This window comes from Trichoplusia ni, chromosome 16, assembly GCF_003590095.1.
Source record: "Trichoplusia ni isolate ovarian cell line Hi5 chromosome 16, tn1, whole genome shotgun sequence".
In the NCBI taxonomy this organism is placed as follows: domain Eukaryota; kingdom Metazoa; phylum Arthropoda; class Insecta; order Lepidoptera; family Noctuidae; genus Trichoplusia; species Trichoplusia ni.
The window spans coordinates 716,709-736,719 of record NC_039493.1 but is presented as its reverse complement, the minus strand read 5'-3'; the positions used below and the strand labels follow the sequence as shown (position 1 = coordinate 736,719).

The 20,011-nt window shown below is 32.6% G+C and overlaps 2 protein-coding genes across 12 annotated transcripts in view; one reads left to right on the top strand and one right to left on the bottom strand.

Annotated features, from left to right (window-relative positions):
- Positions 1-6,848, bottom strand: part of LOC113502030 (mutS protein homolog 4-like) — a 14,979-nt gene extending 8,131 nt beyond the window's left edge. For 3 of the 5 annotated variants that reach the window (XM_026883392.1, XM_026883395.1, XM_026883396.1), the window contains exons 1-3: positions 2,192-2,544; positions 1,928-2,099; positions 1,581-1,744 (exon numbers count right to left, since the gene is read on the bottom strand). In XM_026883392.1, the coding sequence (XP_026739193.1) occupies positions 1,581-1,744; positions 1,928-2,099; positions 2,192-2,279 (424 nt within the window). In that variant the 5' untranslated portion in view covers positions 2,280-2,544. Of the gene's footprint in view, positions 1-1,580; positions 1,745-1,927; positions 2,100-2,191; positions 2,545-5,799 lie in introns of those variants that run through there. The other 2 variants (XM_026883394.1, XM_026883393.1) reach the window with 2 other exon arrangements.
- Positions 2,756-20,011, top strand: LOC113502035 (phosphoserine phosphatase). 7 transcript variants are annotated; one of them, XM_026883407.1, is made up of 6 exons: positions 2,756-2,921; positions 8,684-8,884; positions 10,318-10,452; positions 11,944-12,089; positions 18,334-18,495; positions 18,860-20,011. In XM_026883407.1, the coding sequence occupies exons 2-6, from the start codon at positions 8,745-8,747 to the stop codon at positions 18,961-18,963; spliced, it is 687 nt and encodes a 228-aa protein (XP_026739208.1). In that variant the 5' UTR covers positions 2,756-2,921; positions 8,684-8,744; the 3' UTR covers positions 18,964-20,011. The 7 variants fall into 7 exon arrangements, with proteins under 7 accessions (XP_026739208.1, XP_026739209.1, XP_026739207.1 ...); XM_026883408.1 differs by lacking the exon at positions 2,756-2,921 and adding an exon at positions 7,008-7,098; XM_026883406.1 differs by lacking the exon at positions 2,756-2,921 and adding an exon at positions 7,066-7,170.

The window sequence follows — 20,011 nt, the reverse complement described above, 5'->3', positions numbered from 1 at the left end:
CCAAGTCCTCGTGCAAAGATTAGCTTAAATTACGGATAGTCTTATTAAGATACTTACAACGTCAGTATACATGATAGAAATCTAGTTTACGCGTGTTACAAGGCTCTCTGCACAGCACGTAAGTCCGGTTAGTATGGTCTTTGATAGGATCATTTTATTTCCGTTTTTAAGTTTTTATTTAATATTTTATATATATTTAGACACTTCAAAACTATAACAAATTTTTACAAACTACGTGTAATTAATATCTACAAAAACAATGATTAAAATAAGGCATTAAAATCTTCCGCATCAATAGCTAGGACTGTGTCTCCAAGGCTGGCGGCATTGCCACATTGAATGGCAATGCTAATCCTTTGTGCGAGGTAAAAGCCAGCCTTTTTTTAATAAAGAGGTAAGCTGTGGTCACCTACTTAATGGAGAGTTGTTTGTGAAAACAAAAGTAAGTGGGATACCTACAAGAATAAAGACGCTTCCTCGAATAATAAACAGATCACTTTATTGAAACGACACGATGTAAACATGTTTAAAAATATTTGCGTCAGAATTCACTATAAAAATATTTAGGAAATATTTGACGACATTCAAAGCCATGTTTGTCTTTAGTGATTACAAAGCGATATTGTTTTGTTTTTGGCAGAAGAGATTAAGAAGTCAATTGATAATTGTCTCGCATTTCCGGTTACACTAAAACGGGAACCGACTCTAACATAGCTTGAGGAAAGCAAAAGGTATGTAGATGATTTTCATATTTTTGTTAATGGCCATTTATGTGAATTGCACTTTATAATGGTATCTAAAGTTCAGTTTGAATAGCAGATGACATGGCCCATTTTCGAGTTGTCGATAACATATTCTGGTAGTTACTGGTTTCGGATAAGGGTTGGGCAGGTCAGGCGGTTGATAGGTAGTCCGCTTCTAACCAGAATCATACGATATTATGATCTGGTTATAAGCAGACACACTAGGTATGTTTTTCATCGTTGCAGACATGAAGTAAGCCTTTTTATCTTACAATAGAAATTATGGAACTGTATTTTTCCTCCATCGACATTTGACGATGGAGAAAAACGACAGTTATGTTCTCACGACAGTTACTATCAAAACGCAGTGGTCAAATGACCACTGCGTTTTGATAGTAACTGTCGTGAGAATGATTCATTATTAAATGATGTAACGGTTTACTCACGCGTATTTATCGGGGTAGCCCGACTAGTTTCGGACCCAACCGGAGTCCTTAATCATGAGCAGATGCGGCGGGATCGCGAGTCGAACTCGCATCATTTAATAATGACCACTGCGTTGATTTGGGCATCTGAAGATACCTACTCAAGTAAAATAACCATTGTGTATTTGTGATGCTGTTAATCATCTAAGAGTAAGATTTTTCGATAATTGTAATATGATCAAAGTCTAGATTCAAATGTACCTATGTCAATATTATATAAATAGGTGTTTCAATTTTTTTTGTAAGAACTCTTTCAAGTTCATGATCACCAGATATACGGCCCTGTGCCTTCTGAAGCTAGTTGCATTTTAATACACTTTAGCTTCATTTAAAAATGGTATCAAGTACTTACCTCTACTGCTGCTACTAATATATCTAAGTGCAGTTGGCCTATTCTTCGGTGTGCACATTTCGTGTGACGTATCTACCGCTGAATCGCTGGCCAACACTCTTGGATGTGGCCTACCGCTAGTAGACGATTCTGGTCTTGAGGACATGGATATTGAGTTAATAGGTCTGTATAAATAAATGGAAGAAATTCGATAGTGTAATACTTGAAAGTAATTCAATCTATAAGAAAGCCATTTTCAAAGCAACTAGCTACACCGCTGTCATAGGTTTGTAGGTATATCATCAGCATAACTAGAATTCCAAAATACACTGAACATATTTACATAATAACTACAGTTTGATTTTAACCTGCGTTTGAAATTCTTTGGAGGTCCAGGTGGAGGCCCCATTTCCTGCTTTTTATTCTTTCCCGTTTTCTCATCGTTATTAAATTGGTACCGTGGTGCTGTATTAAGTGCATTTATGTTTTTTGATGCACTGAATGGAATTTGAGGCAGTAGTGAAGCTGTACTTCTTATACCTAGGCACATGAAACAAAAAATTTAGTGAATTTGCTGTGATCTTAAAATATAATGAACTAATCTGGAAATATAACGACAAAAATTATAGTACCTAAAGAGGAGTCTTTTCTGACAAGCTGATTTTTAAACTTTGATTGCGGTTTTGCATTATTTCTTTTATCTCTTGGAACTACGTTCATGTTGGCGAACTAATTTTGTCAGAATTAACCTAAAAACTTTTTTACTTTCCCGCCAATGTTATGTCATAAACATCATTTTTTTTTTAATGAAGAGTTGTTCTTGATGGTTTCATACTAGTATTTTGGGTAACATAGTTGATAGTTGAATTTCTTTCACCACTGTAGTGTTATGCGTTATCATATTCATAATTTATTTTTGTGTAATCTTTTAATCCGAAGCTTACCATTTTTCAAGTCAAAAATGCTTTGTGACTTAATGTCAGAGCTAGCATAATGTCAAACGAACTTCAAATCCAAATTTAAACGTCACCGGCAGTCATCTATGATTGATATCAGAAGACTCGTCAGTATTTGGTGCGGAATTTAAATTATAAACTACAAAGTTACACTAACGATTATGCAAATCTGGGTTTTACCGCATTTAAAATACATTAAGCCATTCGTGAAGTTAAATCGTGACTTCATAGTTTAAATATCATGATATCTGTGTAATCATTGTATCGCCGATAACCTTGAACCTTGAGGTTGTTATCAAAATCGAATGATTTTTATTGAAGAATTAGTTTTTTTTATGAATCATTCTTACGTCTATTGAGATAGTTAAGGACCACGGTGTCTAGAAGTTAATGGAACGTTAGAATCGTAAGTATAAACTCGTTTTAACAAGGCAACCTTGGTGAGGAAGGTTATTTCAGGATACATTAGTTAGTTGTTTGACCATAACTCACGAAGTTTGCCGTGTGCCAATTTATTTATTGAATAACTTATCGTATTTTTGCAATATTTGAAGATTCTCCCACAGGTAAGTTATAGTTTTAATACTAAATTGTTAATTTTAATAAATTGTGCCATTGTCGTGTATATTTAAAGTTTTTTTTTTACGTTATTAAACTATCAAATGACTTGCAAAAATAGACAATGTTATATAAAGTCATAGCACAAAAATTATAGAAAATGATTGTAATTGATGTGCTATGAGTTGTGATGATGATTCCTCATTGGGAACATAAGAATTGAATTCAAATTTAAATTATCTAGATATAGGATGTATATAGACCAGTATTATTATCAATATTGTACCTATTAAATTAAAAAGTATAAAATTCAACTGATTATTGTCAAGTCATTTATTAAAATGATACTTTCCGCTTGCATGATTTGTCTTTAAAGCATCATCTAAATAATATTCAGGGATTTATTTTATAATATCATTGTCACATTTTACTGGTTCGATTATAATATGGAACTGATTAGAAAACCAAAATTAATTAATTTCACCACATTTATTTTTATTCCCGGTCATAAAGAGATCATTAAAAACATTATAAAATTATCTCAAGTGTGTAATTAACCAAGTAAGCATGTAAGCATGCTTTTTTATTTAGGGTTAGGATGAAACACTATTTTGCTGAATATGGCACCAAGGCATCTCCGAAAAGCTTGGTAAAAGTCAAGGATAGATCTCAACTAATGATTTGACTGTTGACCTCTAATGGTTTTGGAATTTTGACTGCACAACACAGCATCGTGGCATCCATCTTTCACACCCCCCATAATATGAATTTAAGAGTTGGTGATAGGATGTCAGGTTATGATATGCATAAACACTTATTATATGGGTATGGTGTGATTATTATACATATAACACATGATACCCCTGTTTATGTGATTTTCTGTTAGGGCACAGAAGTCTTGAGGTCATGACATTTTTTACAATATTAGATCTAATAAGTCTAAGTCTAATCAATGTGCATCTATGAATAAAGAAGTTTTAGTACACATTTTATTGCATCATTAACTTTTAATATTTAAGTTTTCATGGTTAATAGTTTTTTTAGACATATGCTGTGAACTTCCACTATTATTTTTCAAATATTTCGAAGAATAGTAGAAGAGTTCTATTAATCACATAAATCCTTGGGTTTACCTATTGTTTTTTAGCTTACATGTTAAACATAAATTGTACAAACTCTATTCCTTTGGCACTTTAAACAAAGTACACTCACAAACATAACTTGCGAAAAAATTAAAATTTTCCTCAGCAAATTAAACAGAGTCATCACAAGAAAGGCTACTGTAATGCGCCACAGGCGCGGAATGTTTTCATCATGTTTGTTATTTGACTTTTCGCCTTTAGGTACTCACCTACGCAAACTCCGATCACGCGGTATACAAAATTACGTATGTCGTCAAAACGTGAGGTCTGCAAAAATATTGCTGTTTAACTGTGCACCACACGTCTAAGAGTATTATCATTTGCACGCGCCACATTGTATGTTTCCATGATGCTTCAGCACCAACAGTTTCGTAATAGTCGTAAAATCTCAATTTATCAGTAATTTGATGTAACGTATACAATAACAAAGTAAATACCCTTGTAAGTTTTCAGTTAAGTTATATGATAAATTGCGTAATAGGAATATAGTTTATCTGGTCATAAAAAGGTGGGGCCTTTGTTTAAATTGCAGGAGAAATTATAATCAACTTGAAATAAATAACAAAAATCATAATAGAACATTTTGTCGGCTTGTGACTAAAGCATATTCAATCAAAGACATATCGGTATTTCGGAAATTAAATCATTATATAGGGCATATTTTGAGGCTTTGCCTTGAGAATATTTTCCTAAGAAGCTACTTTAGTTAGAAATGTAATTATAATGAAAATTACATGTAGTATCATTATCTGCAGTTCAATATATTAATATAATAAATAACTGAGATCAGTCATGCGCTGAAAGCGTGAGACGTGTGAGATGATAACCTCGTGTTAGCTGGTCTAGAGAATAACAATATTGAAGCAAAAAATATTTATTTATTTCTATTTATATTCATTGTTGATGTAAGCACTGGAGAAATTGGCGTTAGTTAGCCAACTGAGTATTTTAGATACTATACTGTATAACAAAATGTATATTTTAGTGCAAAAAGGGTAATTCGCTTTTTTTATCGATATTTCAACTTGAGTGCTCCACTGTAACGCAAAGACCATCACTCCATTATTCCAGTCTGAAAGGCTTATGAAAAAAATTAAGATATGATAGCTAATTAATAAATATATGAATATTTGCCATTTAAACATTACATAGTGTAGGAAATATTAGTTAATAGTATATTTAGAGATGGTGATGTTTTATAAAATTCATATTATTTACACGATAAATATATTATATTACGCAGAAACAATGACCTATAATAATACTGATTAGGTTTTAGTGCAGCTGAAGGCCTAGAACGATAATAATGTACTAAAAATAATATTTTGTAAATGTAAGACGGAGTATTCAAATATTAAATTCATTTTTAATATGAGATCGGAATTGTTTATAAATATAGTGTCAATGAGACGAGTTCAGTGTTGTTTTCGATAAACGTACACACCCACGAACGCGATACGCGTCACTAAAAGTACCACTTAGTGTGAGCAAGGTCAGAATTACTATGCGGTTCTATTTTTAGCTGTAATTACTTATTTAATATGGTTTACAGGGTTTTAAATTAAAGTAATTTATCGATGTTACCTTGTTTAGACATTAGTGTTGTTTGTTGTCCTATTTTCATAGTTATAGGTAGGTTCAAATTAGTTCAGGGTAGCCAAGTGTCAAAAGTTTTCTGAAATACGAAGTCGGGAAGATGTCTTAAATATAATATAGTTGAATAATAGAAGTAGAGCTTAAACTAAACATTAATCTGGCTGATTCCAAGAAAAGTCAATTGGCAATTATGACAAGGGCGTTTAAAACACTCCACTAAAAGTACACTTTTAAATACAATGTGAACATTAAAAACTCCTTAAAAACATCGTTTTTTATTATAAGCTGAATTATTAGCGATAGCTATTTTGCTTATAATAAAAAACGATATTTTTTACGATTATGGGTTAAAAATGTAATAAACTGCATAATTTGAATTTATATCACTACGTCAACAAGTTCACTCAACGGTTGGCACTTGTTTACGTTAGCAGACACACCCACTTATGATAGGCGCGTCACTAAAAGTACCACTTTGCAGACTTATCAAGAAGTGCCACATTCAAGCTCCAGACCAGTCTAGTGACTGTGACGTAATTTTACACAGCTTTTCTATTCATTTAGACTACACATTTTAAGGTAGGTGCAGGGTCGAACAAAACGTTAAGTTGATTTTTTTGTTAAATTATTAGTAATTTATTTCACATAAAAGGGGCACCTTTGTTTATGTTTATAATATAATAAATACAATATGCAGACGCTTGAAAACATACAATTAATACATTTATAAATATTTGTGATCCCTACGTATTATTTTTGTGCGTAATTGTGACGTTTATTTCTTATTATTGCTAGGTTTATAGATACTATCAGTAGAAAATCAGACTCATTGAATTTTCCTCCAAAATACCCCCCAAAATTCCCCTAATATAAATATTTCCAGAAATCATTATTTTTAAATTAGGGTATTGTCATTCTCAGTTGTTATTGTATCATCATATTTTTTTACTATAAATATTTTCTTATCTGTTTTGCACTCGACGCAATTTGCAAAACAAGTCGTTCCACAAAATATTCCACGCGCTTCTATCGTGAGTGAGCGAGATAGCTGTCGTTTTGTCGGTGGTTTCCGTAGCCTCTTTCTCGCCGGTGGTAATGTCTGTATGGAGTGGTGTGAAGACAGTCTTGTGACGTCGATCATAGTACGTAGCTCTGAGATGCTAGTGCTGTAGCTCGCATCACAGTTTATCTCGGCGTTCTCGTGAATATAAGTCGATAAGGCCGTCAATGTGCCGTATTTAGTGATATCACATTCGACGGAGGCGTGTTCTCTGTATATACTGTCAAGTGGGTCTTATTGCTCTATTAACCTTTAACGGAAGATAAGTAAATAAAGATCGATACAAAATCGATTATAGTGTAAGTGTCATTGTAATTTTGTTAAAAAATAAAGAAGAATCAGCTAAGATGGCCCTCTACAGGTACCAAAAGTTTTTCAAATATAATGGTTGCATGCACGGGTTTTAAAAAATAATGAAGTGATAATAAAATTAACTAATTTAATTTTAATTAAATTCTATAAAATCGGTACTAATTTTTACTTTAATAAATGGTTCATACTCGCGATAAACTTACCTACATATTTTTGTTTTTAGCTGTGTGTTGTGCAGAAACGCATCAAGTAATTGCATGAGAAATTTACTTAGTTAATGGCAAGGGTAATTATCGTTAATAAATCATTTGATATAAATGCTCGTGACAGTTGTGCTGGTGTTCATTTGGTTTAAATTAAAAGTTGCGGATAAAATAACAGTGAAACAATCGTCATTAACCCTCTCGAAAACTCGAACACAAAAAATATCGTTAATTTACCATCTATTAAAATAATATACCGCGCACAATAACTTTTCTCTAAAACTTTACCATTCGTGCCGGAAATTAATAAAATAATGGATTAAAATTCTTTTTACTTGTTCTTATAATGTATTATGTGCACACGATCAAAAATAAAAATAAATATTTATGTTGTAATTCCAAATATTAGTTTTAAAAAATAGGTCACACGACCACATTTTGCACTCGACCTATTATAATAGAAGTATCGTGTGACATCCTGTTAAGTGGTTTGCAGTTTATATAAAAGCTAATTTTCATAACCAACTATGAACTGTTTAAATTATATTTTTATTGTGAACACTCTGTTGGTTGGGCTCAACTCCAAATACCTTGTGGCCTCAAATAATATGTAAGTTCACTACTAAGGATTATTCAGAAACCACGGTACTGTTTTAATGAAGTTTATCTTAAAAAATAATTACAATTGTCTGCTACAGGCAGTGTAATAACAGGTGGCTGTTCGAAGGATTTGTCTAATTTTTGATAATAACCTTTTTAAACATAACCGCTTTTTTATCCATAGACGTTGATTTTTTTATTTATGACTTTTGACAGTTAAGTAGTCAAACCAGTCCATGATAAAATACATTACGAAAGTGTTATTCGTCCCCGAATCAATCCAAGTACTTAAAATTGTTTGAACCTCTGTTTGAAACGCCTTTTTATAAAAGTCAATTGATCAAGACGTCAATGGCCCGTCTAATTCAGCGGTGATGAATTTAAATTTCTTTATTGACGAAACATATTGTTCTTATTACGCAATATTGAATTAATCTGGTTGTCAGGGAACCGAAACTTTGTTATTGTAGTCGCGATCGCGGCAGTGATACTATTGCTAGCGAGACTTCATTATCTAGTTTTAAAAACGTACTAGTTAAAGTCAAAGAAAACAGACTAAATAAAGCATTAAAAACGTACATATTGCATGCAATAATTAAGGCAAGGGTAGTTGTTATTCATACCATATAAAGAAAAAGTTACGGTGTGTGTTTTTTTTCAGAATTTAAATCTAATTTTTTTTTATTTTTGTCTGCAGCCTGAAAAGTAACATCCAGTTCGCTACCCTGAAGACTTTGTCGCTGGTTTCCATCAGCGTCATGTCACCACAACAGACTATCAAGGAGTTGTTCCGCACAGCTGACTGTGTCTGCTTCGATGTGGACTCCACTGTAATTCAGGATGAAGGCATTGATGAGCTGGCTAAGTTCTGCGGCAAAGGCGATGAAGTGAAAAAACTGTAAGTGTTAAAGTTATTTGATGACGTGTTTAATAATCGACTAAACACGATTTTGGAGTTAAGCAACATCTCTAGTGTTTTAAATTTGAATTTCGTTTCGAACTGTTTTGTATTTTAATGACATGAAGACTGATTTAAAATATTCTTCACTGTCTATTTAAATCTAATGTTTGCTTTGCAATACTCAGATCACATTGAAAACAATTATAATTATTGAGTCACCTTCCTCGTATTTATTACCTTGGATTGAAGTTATTGTCATTGCAGATATGTTAATCGCAGATAATGTAAAATCAACCTTGTCTATCCTATCACTTTTACGTTGTTTACTTAACAATGTACTTGACAAAGAAAAAAAAGCCGAATCTGGTTTCTGTAAGAGCTCTCAAATGAGTGAAAACTATGAAAATTCGATTGATTTTTATTCAATTTTACACTTATTATTAAAAACTTTTTGGATAGTACAATGTAGCAGTCCATGTAACATACAACAGTTTAAAAAAAGAACTCTTTAACTCATAAAATTCTTTAGAAACCATCTTATTCGAATTAAGAATTACCACCAAAAACAATAAAACCTTTAATTTAATGAAATTGAAATATGATTAACTATCTGCCTATTCAGCCTATTCTTAGGTGATAGTTGCACGTCAAGTCACATGCACTGAGTACTGCAATCATGTGATTCAAAGCTCTGTAAACAGCTGATACAGGGATAGACCTTTGTTTACGTTCTAAGGTCTCCCTTATCGTACAGCAAACGACGTTTCCTATGATAATTTTGACCGATTTACGACGTAAACGAAGATTGTAAACATTTTAGTATTCCTTTAGGTAAAGTGCGAAAGTTTTTGGAAGGTGGTTAAAAATAAGTCTTGAAAAATTCTGCCTAAATTGCGACATTCACGACCCTAAAATGTTTCATTCGTTTAATATCCTTTGGATATTGCATTCAATCTTAGGACAATTTTTTATTTGGTCTAATAATAATATTTTATTGTTGAATTTCATATTGAACCAATAAGCACGTGAAAGGCAAGTTAATAATCTATTGAATATCGATGATGTAAGAACTTAATCACTGAGATTTAAATACCATATTTATAGCTATGCGCAAAGATAGTTATTTTATCATCATTAATTATACACGTAACTCCCTTAAAACATTCCGCCCACAAATTCTTCAAACAAACCGCAGATACTGAAGATAAATTACATTATCTAATAAAATGATTTAGACACAACTCGCAAACGGTATAGGAAAACATGGTGAGGCAACCTTGATTCCAAAAATTGAACCCTGAAATCGTGGCAGCGTAGTGATCAATACTCAATCCTTGTCTAGGTATATTTGAAGGCTTCGTTGAATTATTTGGCCAGTAGTTGGATATTTATAGGCTATCGCTAAATATAAATTATCCTTGTTCTGACAGGACGGCCGAAGCCATGGGAGGTAGCATGACCTTCCAGGAGGCCCTAAAGAAGAGGCTGGACATCATCAGGCCTAGCGTGTCTCAGATCCGAGGCTTCCTGGAGTCTTTCCCCGTACATCTAACACCTGGAGTATCGTAAGTTACTTTTGTGTATATAATCTATACTAATATATAAAGCTGAAGAGTTTGTTAGGTAGTTGTTAGGAAATACTGGCCCAAATTGAAAAATTATTTTTGTGTTGAATAGACCATTCATCGAGGAAGGCTTTTAGGCTATAAACCATCACGCTGCGACTAATAGGAGCTAAGATACAATGGAAGGTATACCTAAATCATAACTTATATCTTCTACCTATAAAATGTATAAAAAATACTAAAGAGAGGTGATGGTCAGTCAGACTGATAACAATTCAAAAACATTATTAGCCTCATCCCCCTATTTTCATGTGAATGAGAACTACAAACAATAAATCATTATTATTTCATCAACAACGCTAAAGTAATCGGTGACTTAGGTTGGCCCATCACATGTTCACATTATCTACGAAAATGATATCAATTGACAGTTGACATAGTAACCCGTAAATAATCGACTAAATATCGCTCACAATCAGTATGTGATTAAATATTATTGAAAAGGCTTTTTGATAAGGACTACATTCTACAGGTCGTTGAACGTTCTTATTTTGAATGTCAACTTAATATTTTTAAGCTTGTATTACGACTTAACGCGTACTGTAATATTCGTCGTTGCGAAAAAAAGGTGGAAATCATTTAGCAAGAAAAATGTTCCAAAAGTCGCACATGGAAAATAAACCGTTTACTGGGATGTTACCTTATATGAGAGACTAGATCTGATCAGGACATACGAAACGATATAATAATAATATATTGTACTCTATTCTGATAGAGAAAAGTATTGACCTTAAGGACTGTGGGGCTCCAGGTTCGTTGTAGAGTGATTCCGCCTTTAGTACTCTCATTTCAATGACCTAAGATACTAGCCGGTAAATAGAATTTATTTATAGTTTATGACCATTGATATCCCTTGACGTAGTAAAATTTAATCATTCCTTATATTGTTTTGTTTGTTATTCATTAATTCCGTCCAACGCTCTTGCATATAAAAATGCCATACTGATTAACTGTTCTTTGCTTGTTTCGCGATTTTAAAGTTAAGTAGGTACGTTTTTCATGTAATTTTGTTGACAGTTTTATTTTTAAATTTCGAGTTCATGAATATGGCGGTTGATTTAATCTTGACGTTGATGGTCAGAACATATTTTTGACGCAATACTTAGGTCTCTGACCCAAATCCTTCGACAACTCGTACAGTCGTACGATATCAGATAATTTCGCGTGCGTAATTGACCTTTGTATTATATTGTTTATTTCAGTGAATTTTGTGATATTTATATACTAGAAATTTGTTATATTTCTGGCTCGTTCGATAACGTCCTAAGATATAAGATGATGTAAGTTGTATCTTTTACAAAATATTTTAATCACAGCAAACAGTATACCTACCTAGTAATAGTTGTGATTATACGAAATTGCATGATCAGTACTTTTCCTCGTCACTCACTAGAAATACATAATGATAATACATGGTTATTTAATTTCCAGACAACTGATCAAAGAGCTTCACGACAGAGGAGTGGTGGTGTATCTCGTCTCCGGCGGGTTCCGGAGCTTGATAGAACCAGTGGCGGCCATGTTAGGCATCCCGCCTACTAACATCTTCGCCAATAGACTCAAATTCTACTTTAATGGTGAGTTACAGACACTACTGCACTTTAGCCTACATAAAAGTTTAAATTGGGGGGATTTGTTTCATAATTTGAGCTGCTTTTAAACTTTACGCAACAAATTGAATATTAACCTTGAGGCAAATTTAGTGTAAGCTAGAATGCTTAATTTTTGACTAGTCAGAACTACAATAAGAGGTTATTTTAGACTACTAAGGAGTATTATTAAATGATGTAACGGTTTACTCACGCGTATTTATCGGGGTAGCCGATCCCACCGCGTCTGCTCATGATTAAGGACTCCGGTAGGGTCCGAAACTAGTCGGGCTACCCCGATAAATACGCGTGAGTAAACCGTTACATCATTTAATAATGAATCAGTCTCACGATAGTTAAAAATACTAAGGAGTAGTCTAAACAAAAAACTTTGACTAAGACACCTTTTTAGCTGACATATTTCAAAGTTACTTCCATGGAGTAGGTACTTGACTTTTACATTGTTGCTTACATTCTTCGTATCGTGACCGCGGCTCAACGACCACAGAAACCCTAAAAAATAACAGTTTTATAACCAGTTTACTTAAATTTCGCGTGCTTTCAACATGAAACCTGTTATTACTGCAAGTCCCCAATGCCACTTACAATTATTACGTTCTTTCTTTATGTAATTGAAGTCCTCTCATTTTAAGTATACATTATCTTCGTAATCCTTTAAAACATGAAAGCAAGTTTCCGAAAGGCTTTTAATTAAGGTCCTCAACTTACTTAAAAAAATAATAATTTAATGCAAAAATGCTGATACATTTGAGTAAATTCAGGATTTTTAGGAAACCTTGCTTTAGAATTACAATCTTATCATTAGAGTAATATGGAATAGATCAGATTGTCCCAACATTAAAGAAAATGGTAGTTTCAAAAAACCTTAGCCCAGTCAAAGGATAACATGGCCTGCTGTCAGTCATGTGATATTTAGACAGTTAGACATCCCTATTAATATTAATCACACGTGTATCAGAACTCAAAAGTGCAGCTTCATCCAGTTATCAGTGCATTCGTCTCATAGACAATATCGTTATTATCATGGCCAAAGGTTGCACTCTCGTGTGATCATTGAACTGTGAAGTAATTGCTATTGAGTGTGGAGATAGCGCTTGTATTAAGTAAGAATATATATAATTATATATATATATAGGTCACCTAGGTTACCCGTAGGTTACACGTTTAAAAATGTGAAAGAGAGATAAAAAATATCTGATGTATTCAGTAGATTTGGCGCTGACGTTTGGCATTCAGCCTTAACTAAATTACTGCAATTAATCTTCATCGTCGCCAGTCCTATATAACCCACTGCTGAGCTTTTCTTTTTTCTAGCCGTCCTCTTTTGTTTTTTGCCCTTTTCATCCATATTCATGAAGTTTAATAAATGAATAAAAAAAAAAAGTTCATATATTCACGCGATACTATCATGTATCCACCCGGTAGCCACACGTGTTGAGTGGTCAAAAGATTACAGGTTCACATGACATGTAGTCGTATGTTTTGACTTGGAAACTAATTAACGATAAATGCTTATATCATACTTGCTTTTTAAGCACACATTTTCCACTTTAAAATGTTTATACAGACCTAAATGATGTTATTACACCTGTGTACGGAAACCTACAACTTTCTCCGAGCATGTAAGTGTCTTCAGATAAAAGATTTTTTGAGATCCCAGACATATTTTGATTGTAACGTGACCAAAATTTGAGTTCCATTAATTATTCCGAAAAATCATGGTACATATATTGTACCGGATAAATACACGCCCTGTGATGAACAATGATATCAAATTCATTCTCTTTTGCACAGCGACATGAGCGATGAAACAACACAATTTAATTGCATTGTATGGAAGGCCGGCCCTGAAGGGAATTGGGTCAATGCTCATCATATCAGCTTCCCATTTATTTTGTTGCAAATGTTCCAAGAGTGCATTTCCAGAACATTTGTTATCGATACTGGCAGTTGCCACTCCTACTCCTCTAACTATAGGTATCATAATAAAACTTTTTGCACAATAATAAATTGGGAAAGTTGATGCTATTTATGTTATGATTCTACTAATGATGAAAGGATGTCGTTCATAGCTGCAAACCCTCGTTTAAAGAAGTCCAATGAAAGTAGCATAAATATATAACTTTGTGTTAATCTAAAGTGTCAGCTATCTCCATACCAAAATAAAGAAATACCAGCCCTTTGGGCGTGAAGATATAACAAACGTACGTATTCACATGATTTCGGATTTATACCAGTCATTAAAAATAAAGTTTTGCCACTGACAAGCAAGGGGCCTCCCCTCATAAAGGTGTATACTGAGCTACAAAAGCGAAAACTAAATCCTAATTGCATAAATATTACATAGTGCAGTAAATGTTTGAATATTGAGGTAGGCCAAGTTCGAATTGATACGAGCTTGTATATCACTAAGTAATATATCTTTTGTCAACAATTTACAATGAGGCGTGATAACGATGAATTAGATTCGTATATCATTGCTTTAGTGCAGTTGTTAAGTTTTTCCTTAACTATTTTTAAGCAACCATCTAACGTGTGTTGCCCTAGTAGATTAAAATCTATGTCGTTATGCCCTCTTAAGTTGTCTGAGACCTTTTATGACTATAGAGGTTCATAAATAGACATTCAAAAGTATTGCACGGTCGATCCGATTTCAGTGGGTATATGTTATGCATGTTAGGATATTTTTTGGAAAGGACTACCATTATTTATGAATTCTTGTAAAAAATACAAAGCAGCCTTTCACTATCAACAAATATTATTCTGTTCATAAAATACAGTCGAATTAAAACCCTCCACTTTCTTGAAGTTTGACTTCTTGAAGTCATTTAACAAAACAACAGCAAAAATCTATCCACACATTATTGATATTTCGTTACTAAATATTGCTAATAAATTATTGACCTTATCAAGAACATTCCGGCAATGAAGCAGTAAAGTCTGGTAACGACTCGATCATTCAATTGGCCATCTGTTTGCATTCAAACAATGGATTCTATTCTGTTTGATATTTATTGGCGTTTATTACTCCCAATTTAAATGGACCTAGTATCTTTAATATAGAGAATTGATGTCCGAATACATCGTAGACATTCGTAGACAATAGCGGAGGAACAAAGCTGAATTTTAAATTAAGTTTTTTTTTTATAGAATACCATTCAAATTGCGAGGACAAAATTTGTTAGACTAGAATTAAAAAAAGATTGTATAGTTGTAACAAGTATTTATGCTACGTATACTTTTCTAAAATCCTAGTAATGAAGATTGTAAACATCATAGGTATTAGTTTTAAGAGGCATTTGTGAAAAGCAGAACACATACTTCAACTTCTGAGAATTCATTAATTGATGTAGTTTCTTATCTGCCCATGCGCGAACCGGTGGCACCGCTTTGCTTAACCGATTTCACATAAGTAGAGAGTTGTAAGAAGTAGTTTGAAGACATGAGGTTTTATATATTTTTATTATTTTTTACCACCACGAAATGAAAACATGTATTATATTTCATACACATGAAATATGATACATATTTTCTTGCGTTATGTTTTTCTCAGTTGAGAATTAATGTTTTCCTGTCCACCTACAGCAACTACGCTTTGGACTGCAAAAACCTTATCAAAAAATGTCACTTTTTTGGAAAGAGGGCGTGTATCAACCGCTAAAAAAAGCAAGTCTTACCGCAATGTCATCGCTAAATATCTATTGATAAATAGCATAAGTCTTTTTAGCATATTTGTATCTAGCCAGCAACAAGTTATCACTAATAGATAAGAAAAGATTTAAAATAAGGAAAAATACTTTATCAGTACAATAGAAAAGATTTAGTTTAAAAAACAAACTTATCTGCTTAGTTATAGCACCTGGGGGGTATATTATCTAAGTCTTTTTACAAGCCTCTTTATTGTTCCTTTTGTAACGCCGCAGTTATCTATGATTTTCTGAATTAGTATGAACGTGCGATTACGTAAGCGAATGATAATAATTGACCCCTTCTAACCTAAAGAAATTACAAGGGTTTTCCGATCGAAAACTTGTGAATCACTTATTAATATTTAATTACACATTTAATATGAATTTAATATTAAAGTAATGTGGTAATTAAAGGATGGATTGTGATGTTTAAGGTGTCCTTAAGTATAATCCTTAAGTCTTAATAGGCTAGGTTATTTTCATTAATGTTGATAGATTATTAAAACAACAAGTTCTGACTTTTGATTCATCGACGCCCAATTTCTAGTTATGGGGGTTTGCCCCGTAACTAGAAAGCTCTAGTTTTTATCTTTTTTTACGTAAATGTGAAATTATAATGAACTTGGGACTTTTACCCGGGTGAATAATATACGATAGTGATTGTATTGAAATCAGTTAGGTATATAAAATAACTACAAAGCAAAGATTAATAGATTTATTAGCTTGGTAATAATAATATGATGAAATAAGTTTGTTTTGTTGTCAGACCACCGCATGTACTTCTCGATACGAAATTATCATTGCAAACAATTTGCTGACGTAAGAAACAGCCCGGCCTCGTTTCAAAGGCAGGAGTCAACGATGTCACTAACTGATAACTTAATGCAATTTTTATATCATTTAAGTACTAGGCTTAATTATGATAGCGTTAAAGTCGAGTATCCCTTGTCAGTGTTCAAGTTATGATAAGTGCTCCTGGCAAACACTTAGGACTTGTTTATTAAGCGATTTCTTTTTGTTTTGTTTGTTAGGCGTTCTTTGTTTGGGTTCATTGTCATTTCGTAGTATTGGGCCTAATAGCCTGATATTGCTTACTATAATAATATTGAAAAGATGTTACGATGCAAGCTTATTTATATTGTATATAAATAAAATAAGCTAAGTATATAATTGTAACCTCAAGTTTTGAGGAGAATTTCTAATTTGCTTGCATCCGGATCGAACCTCTATGTGCAATAACATCATATCTTTAAAACAATTTAATTGTTTTTCTCGGTTCATTAAAGTAACACATAACATCGATATTTGTATTGCCAACCTATGGCTTTATCATTGAATAATATAAACTGTAGTCAAAATATTTAGATTCGTGAAAGACGCAATACCTACATTAATATACCATAACAACAAGGCAAATTTGTTTTTGTTATAAATGAATCATTCTTGATAAGAAAACAAAAACAATAAGACTATATCTATAGATAAAAATGATAATTTTAAATTATTATTCTTCTTCAAAATGTCACCCATAAAGTTAATTGTTTCGTTCACAGAAAAAATGTTACTCTAACAGATGGATCCATTTTCAGACAACATGAAGTCACGTCCTCTTTTACAATAAACTTAATTAAGTAATAAGACAAGAAAGTATATTACAATTAACTGTTTACAACAAACTAACTGACAAGCTCCTTAAAACAATACGATTCATAATTAAAATGTTACTATAATAGATGGTACCATTTTCACACCATAGTATGTCTGTTCTCGTTTACAATACCATAGTATTTTCAATTGTTAATGCAATTGACAACAAGTCGCTGAAAACAAAACGTAACGATTCATAATTAAGTTAAAAAACTTGTACAATGAAAAATGGACCTTCTGTTTATCTCTCTACGTTGTATCTTACACGCGTATTATGCGTGCGTTATGACGGGCGCGCACGCAGTCTTACGTTATTTGTACCAAATGGGGCACGGTCTGATGACATTCTGTTTTCATATTGTAAATAGTTCCCGTTACATACATTTATAAGTGATATAAAATGATCGCGGGTTTTTGTTTTAAATTTGTATTAATTAATGGAAAGTGGGCGTTTATAATCAGGATGTATCTACGTTCGTTTCTTTTTAGTCACGTGTCACTTTATCAGAAGTAGGGAAACTAGATTTTCGATTTTTATTAATACGCTTGATATTGTTATAGATAATCTATGTCAAATTGTTTGTTAAGTAAATAGGTAAATAAAGCCCTTAAACTGTTATCATATTACACAACATTTTAGTATATTGCGTATTGATTACTTTATTTTTTTATTTTAAAGACCTATAATATTGTAATATGACTTCAATTAGAATGTTTTCTGTTTGTCAATATTTTTAAAGTGACGTAAGTCTTGAATTATGCAGTACGAAAAGTTCATTTTTTAAACCAGTTTGTAGTACCATAGTTTCTTAAATATGCCTACGATCTTTATTCGTCTGAACTGTTATTTTCATCTCCTATTTTATTATTTCTAGGTGAATATGCTGGCTTCGACGAGAACGAGCCTACATCCAGGTCTGGAGGCAAGGGCCTGGTGGTCAGACGGCTGAAGGAGCAGCACGGCTACCAGAGACTCGTCATCATTGGAGATGGCGCCACTGATGCAGAGGCTAGCCCGCCTGCTGATGGTTTCATTGGTAAGTAGTGTTTTAATTGCCTTCTTAACTTAAATTAAAAAAAAAAGTAAAAAGGAGTTGTTAGATGTGTTGATGATCAGGCTTTGACAGGAACTTGCTTTTAAAGGTCGTTAGTTCACTAGGTACCTACTGAGGTCTACAGACTAATAACAATAATAGAAAAAGTATAAATCATAGGATGAATAAGGATTGCATAAATCGGCTGTCTATACTCTTTACCATGACTTGGCCCCTTAAAGTAGTTTATTGTTAATTCTAAGATTATTTATACAAACATCTGCCCGTTAAATCAATCATCTTAATAAAGTGTCGTATTGTACACCATGTATTAATTTGCTTAATGATCGTTTTTTTTGTTGCTCAGGTTTTGGTGGTAACGTTATTCGTGAGGAGGTCAGAAAGCGAGCTTCATGGTACGTCACCGACTTCCAAGAGCTCATATCCACCCTCACCCTGCAGACCAAGTGAAGCAACAAGAGTTCGCAATCAATTCTTTTACTGAAAACGTAGTCTAATACGTTGACATAGAGATCAAAATGCCAATTCAAATTACACAAGACATGCTATCGAATATAGCAAGAATAAGCCTTATCTAACTGTGTTAAAGTCGAAATTGTATTGATTTATTAATACTAGTCGAACGATTAAACATTCAAAGAATGAAACGAATCAAACAGTTTTCCTATTATTAGCTGGTCTGTGACCAACGTTCGGCAAAGTTCGGAAAAACGAAGATTGCCGAACGATTTATTAGTAATTGTGATATGTCGTAATTTGTGTCTTGTTTCTGTAGTTTTAAGGTGTATTTTGATAATGCATTTATATGTAATGTTCTAGTGTGTGATGGTACTTTGAGTACAAATTGTATACGTGTGTGAGGGACTTAGTTCCAGTAGTTTTAAATTATTTTAATTGAATATTTAGTATTACTGCTCTTTTGACTCGACTTACACCATTATATTGACCCTCATATTTTTATGTAAAGCTATTTGATATTCGGATTTTTAATTGAATTATTCAAAATGGATGAAAACTTTAATTGACAGCATTATTATCAGTTTATATAATTTTAAATGACTTAGTGCTAAGTTTAGTAATCAGAGTAGTAGATTTAAGTTTAGTTATTGACTTGGGATGTACCTACATTTTGGTTAACATTCGAATATAGTGACAAGATAATTCGATAAATTGATAATTAAATAATCGATTATATGAACGAGTGCAGCTACTTAGTAGTACAAGTAATATTTCTTGTTCAATTATCATTTGACGTGTTATATTTTTAAATCGACTAAATAAATCGATAAGGTACATCTCTAGCTTCTATTATAAACATATTACGTTAACGTTTGTATAATGTGAGTGGTAGTTATTGTAATTGTTAAAAATATTGTTGGTAGTTATTTATTTAATTAGTTGCCATATTTTTAAGTCATTATACTAATGTGAAAGCAAACATATTAAAAACGGCTGTGTACTTCTTATGAATAGGTAATTAAATTATATATTATAATAA

Coding starts and splice junctions, on each gene's coding strand:
- LOC113502035 (XM_026883403.1), top strand. CDS start 7,914: ATGAACTGTTTAAATTATATTTTTATTGTGAACACTCTGTTGGTTGGG. Junction 10,453..11,943: donor CATCTAACACCTGGAGTATC/GTAAGTTACTTT, acceptor TTTAATTTCCAG/ACAACTGATCAAAGAGCTTC. Junction 12,090..18,333: donor ACTCAAATTCTACTTTAATG/GTGAGTTACAGA, acceptor TATTATTTCTAG/GTGAATATGCTGGCTTCGAC.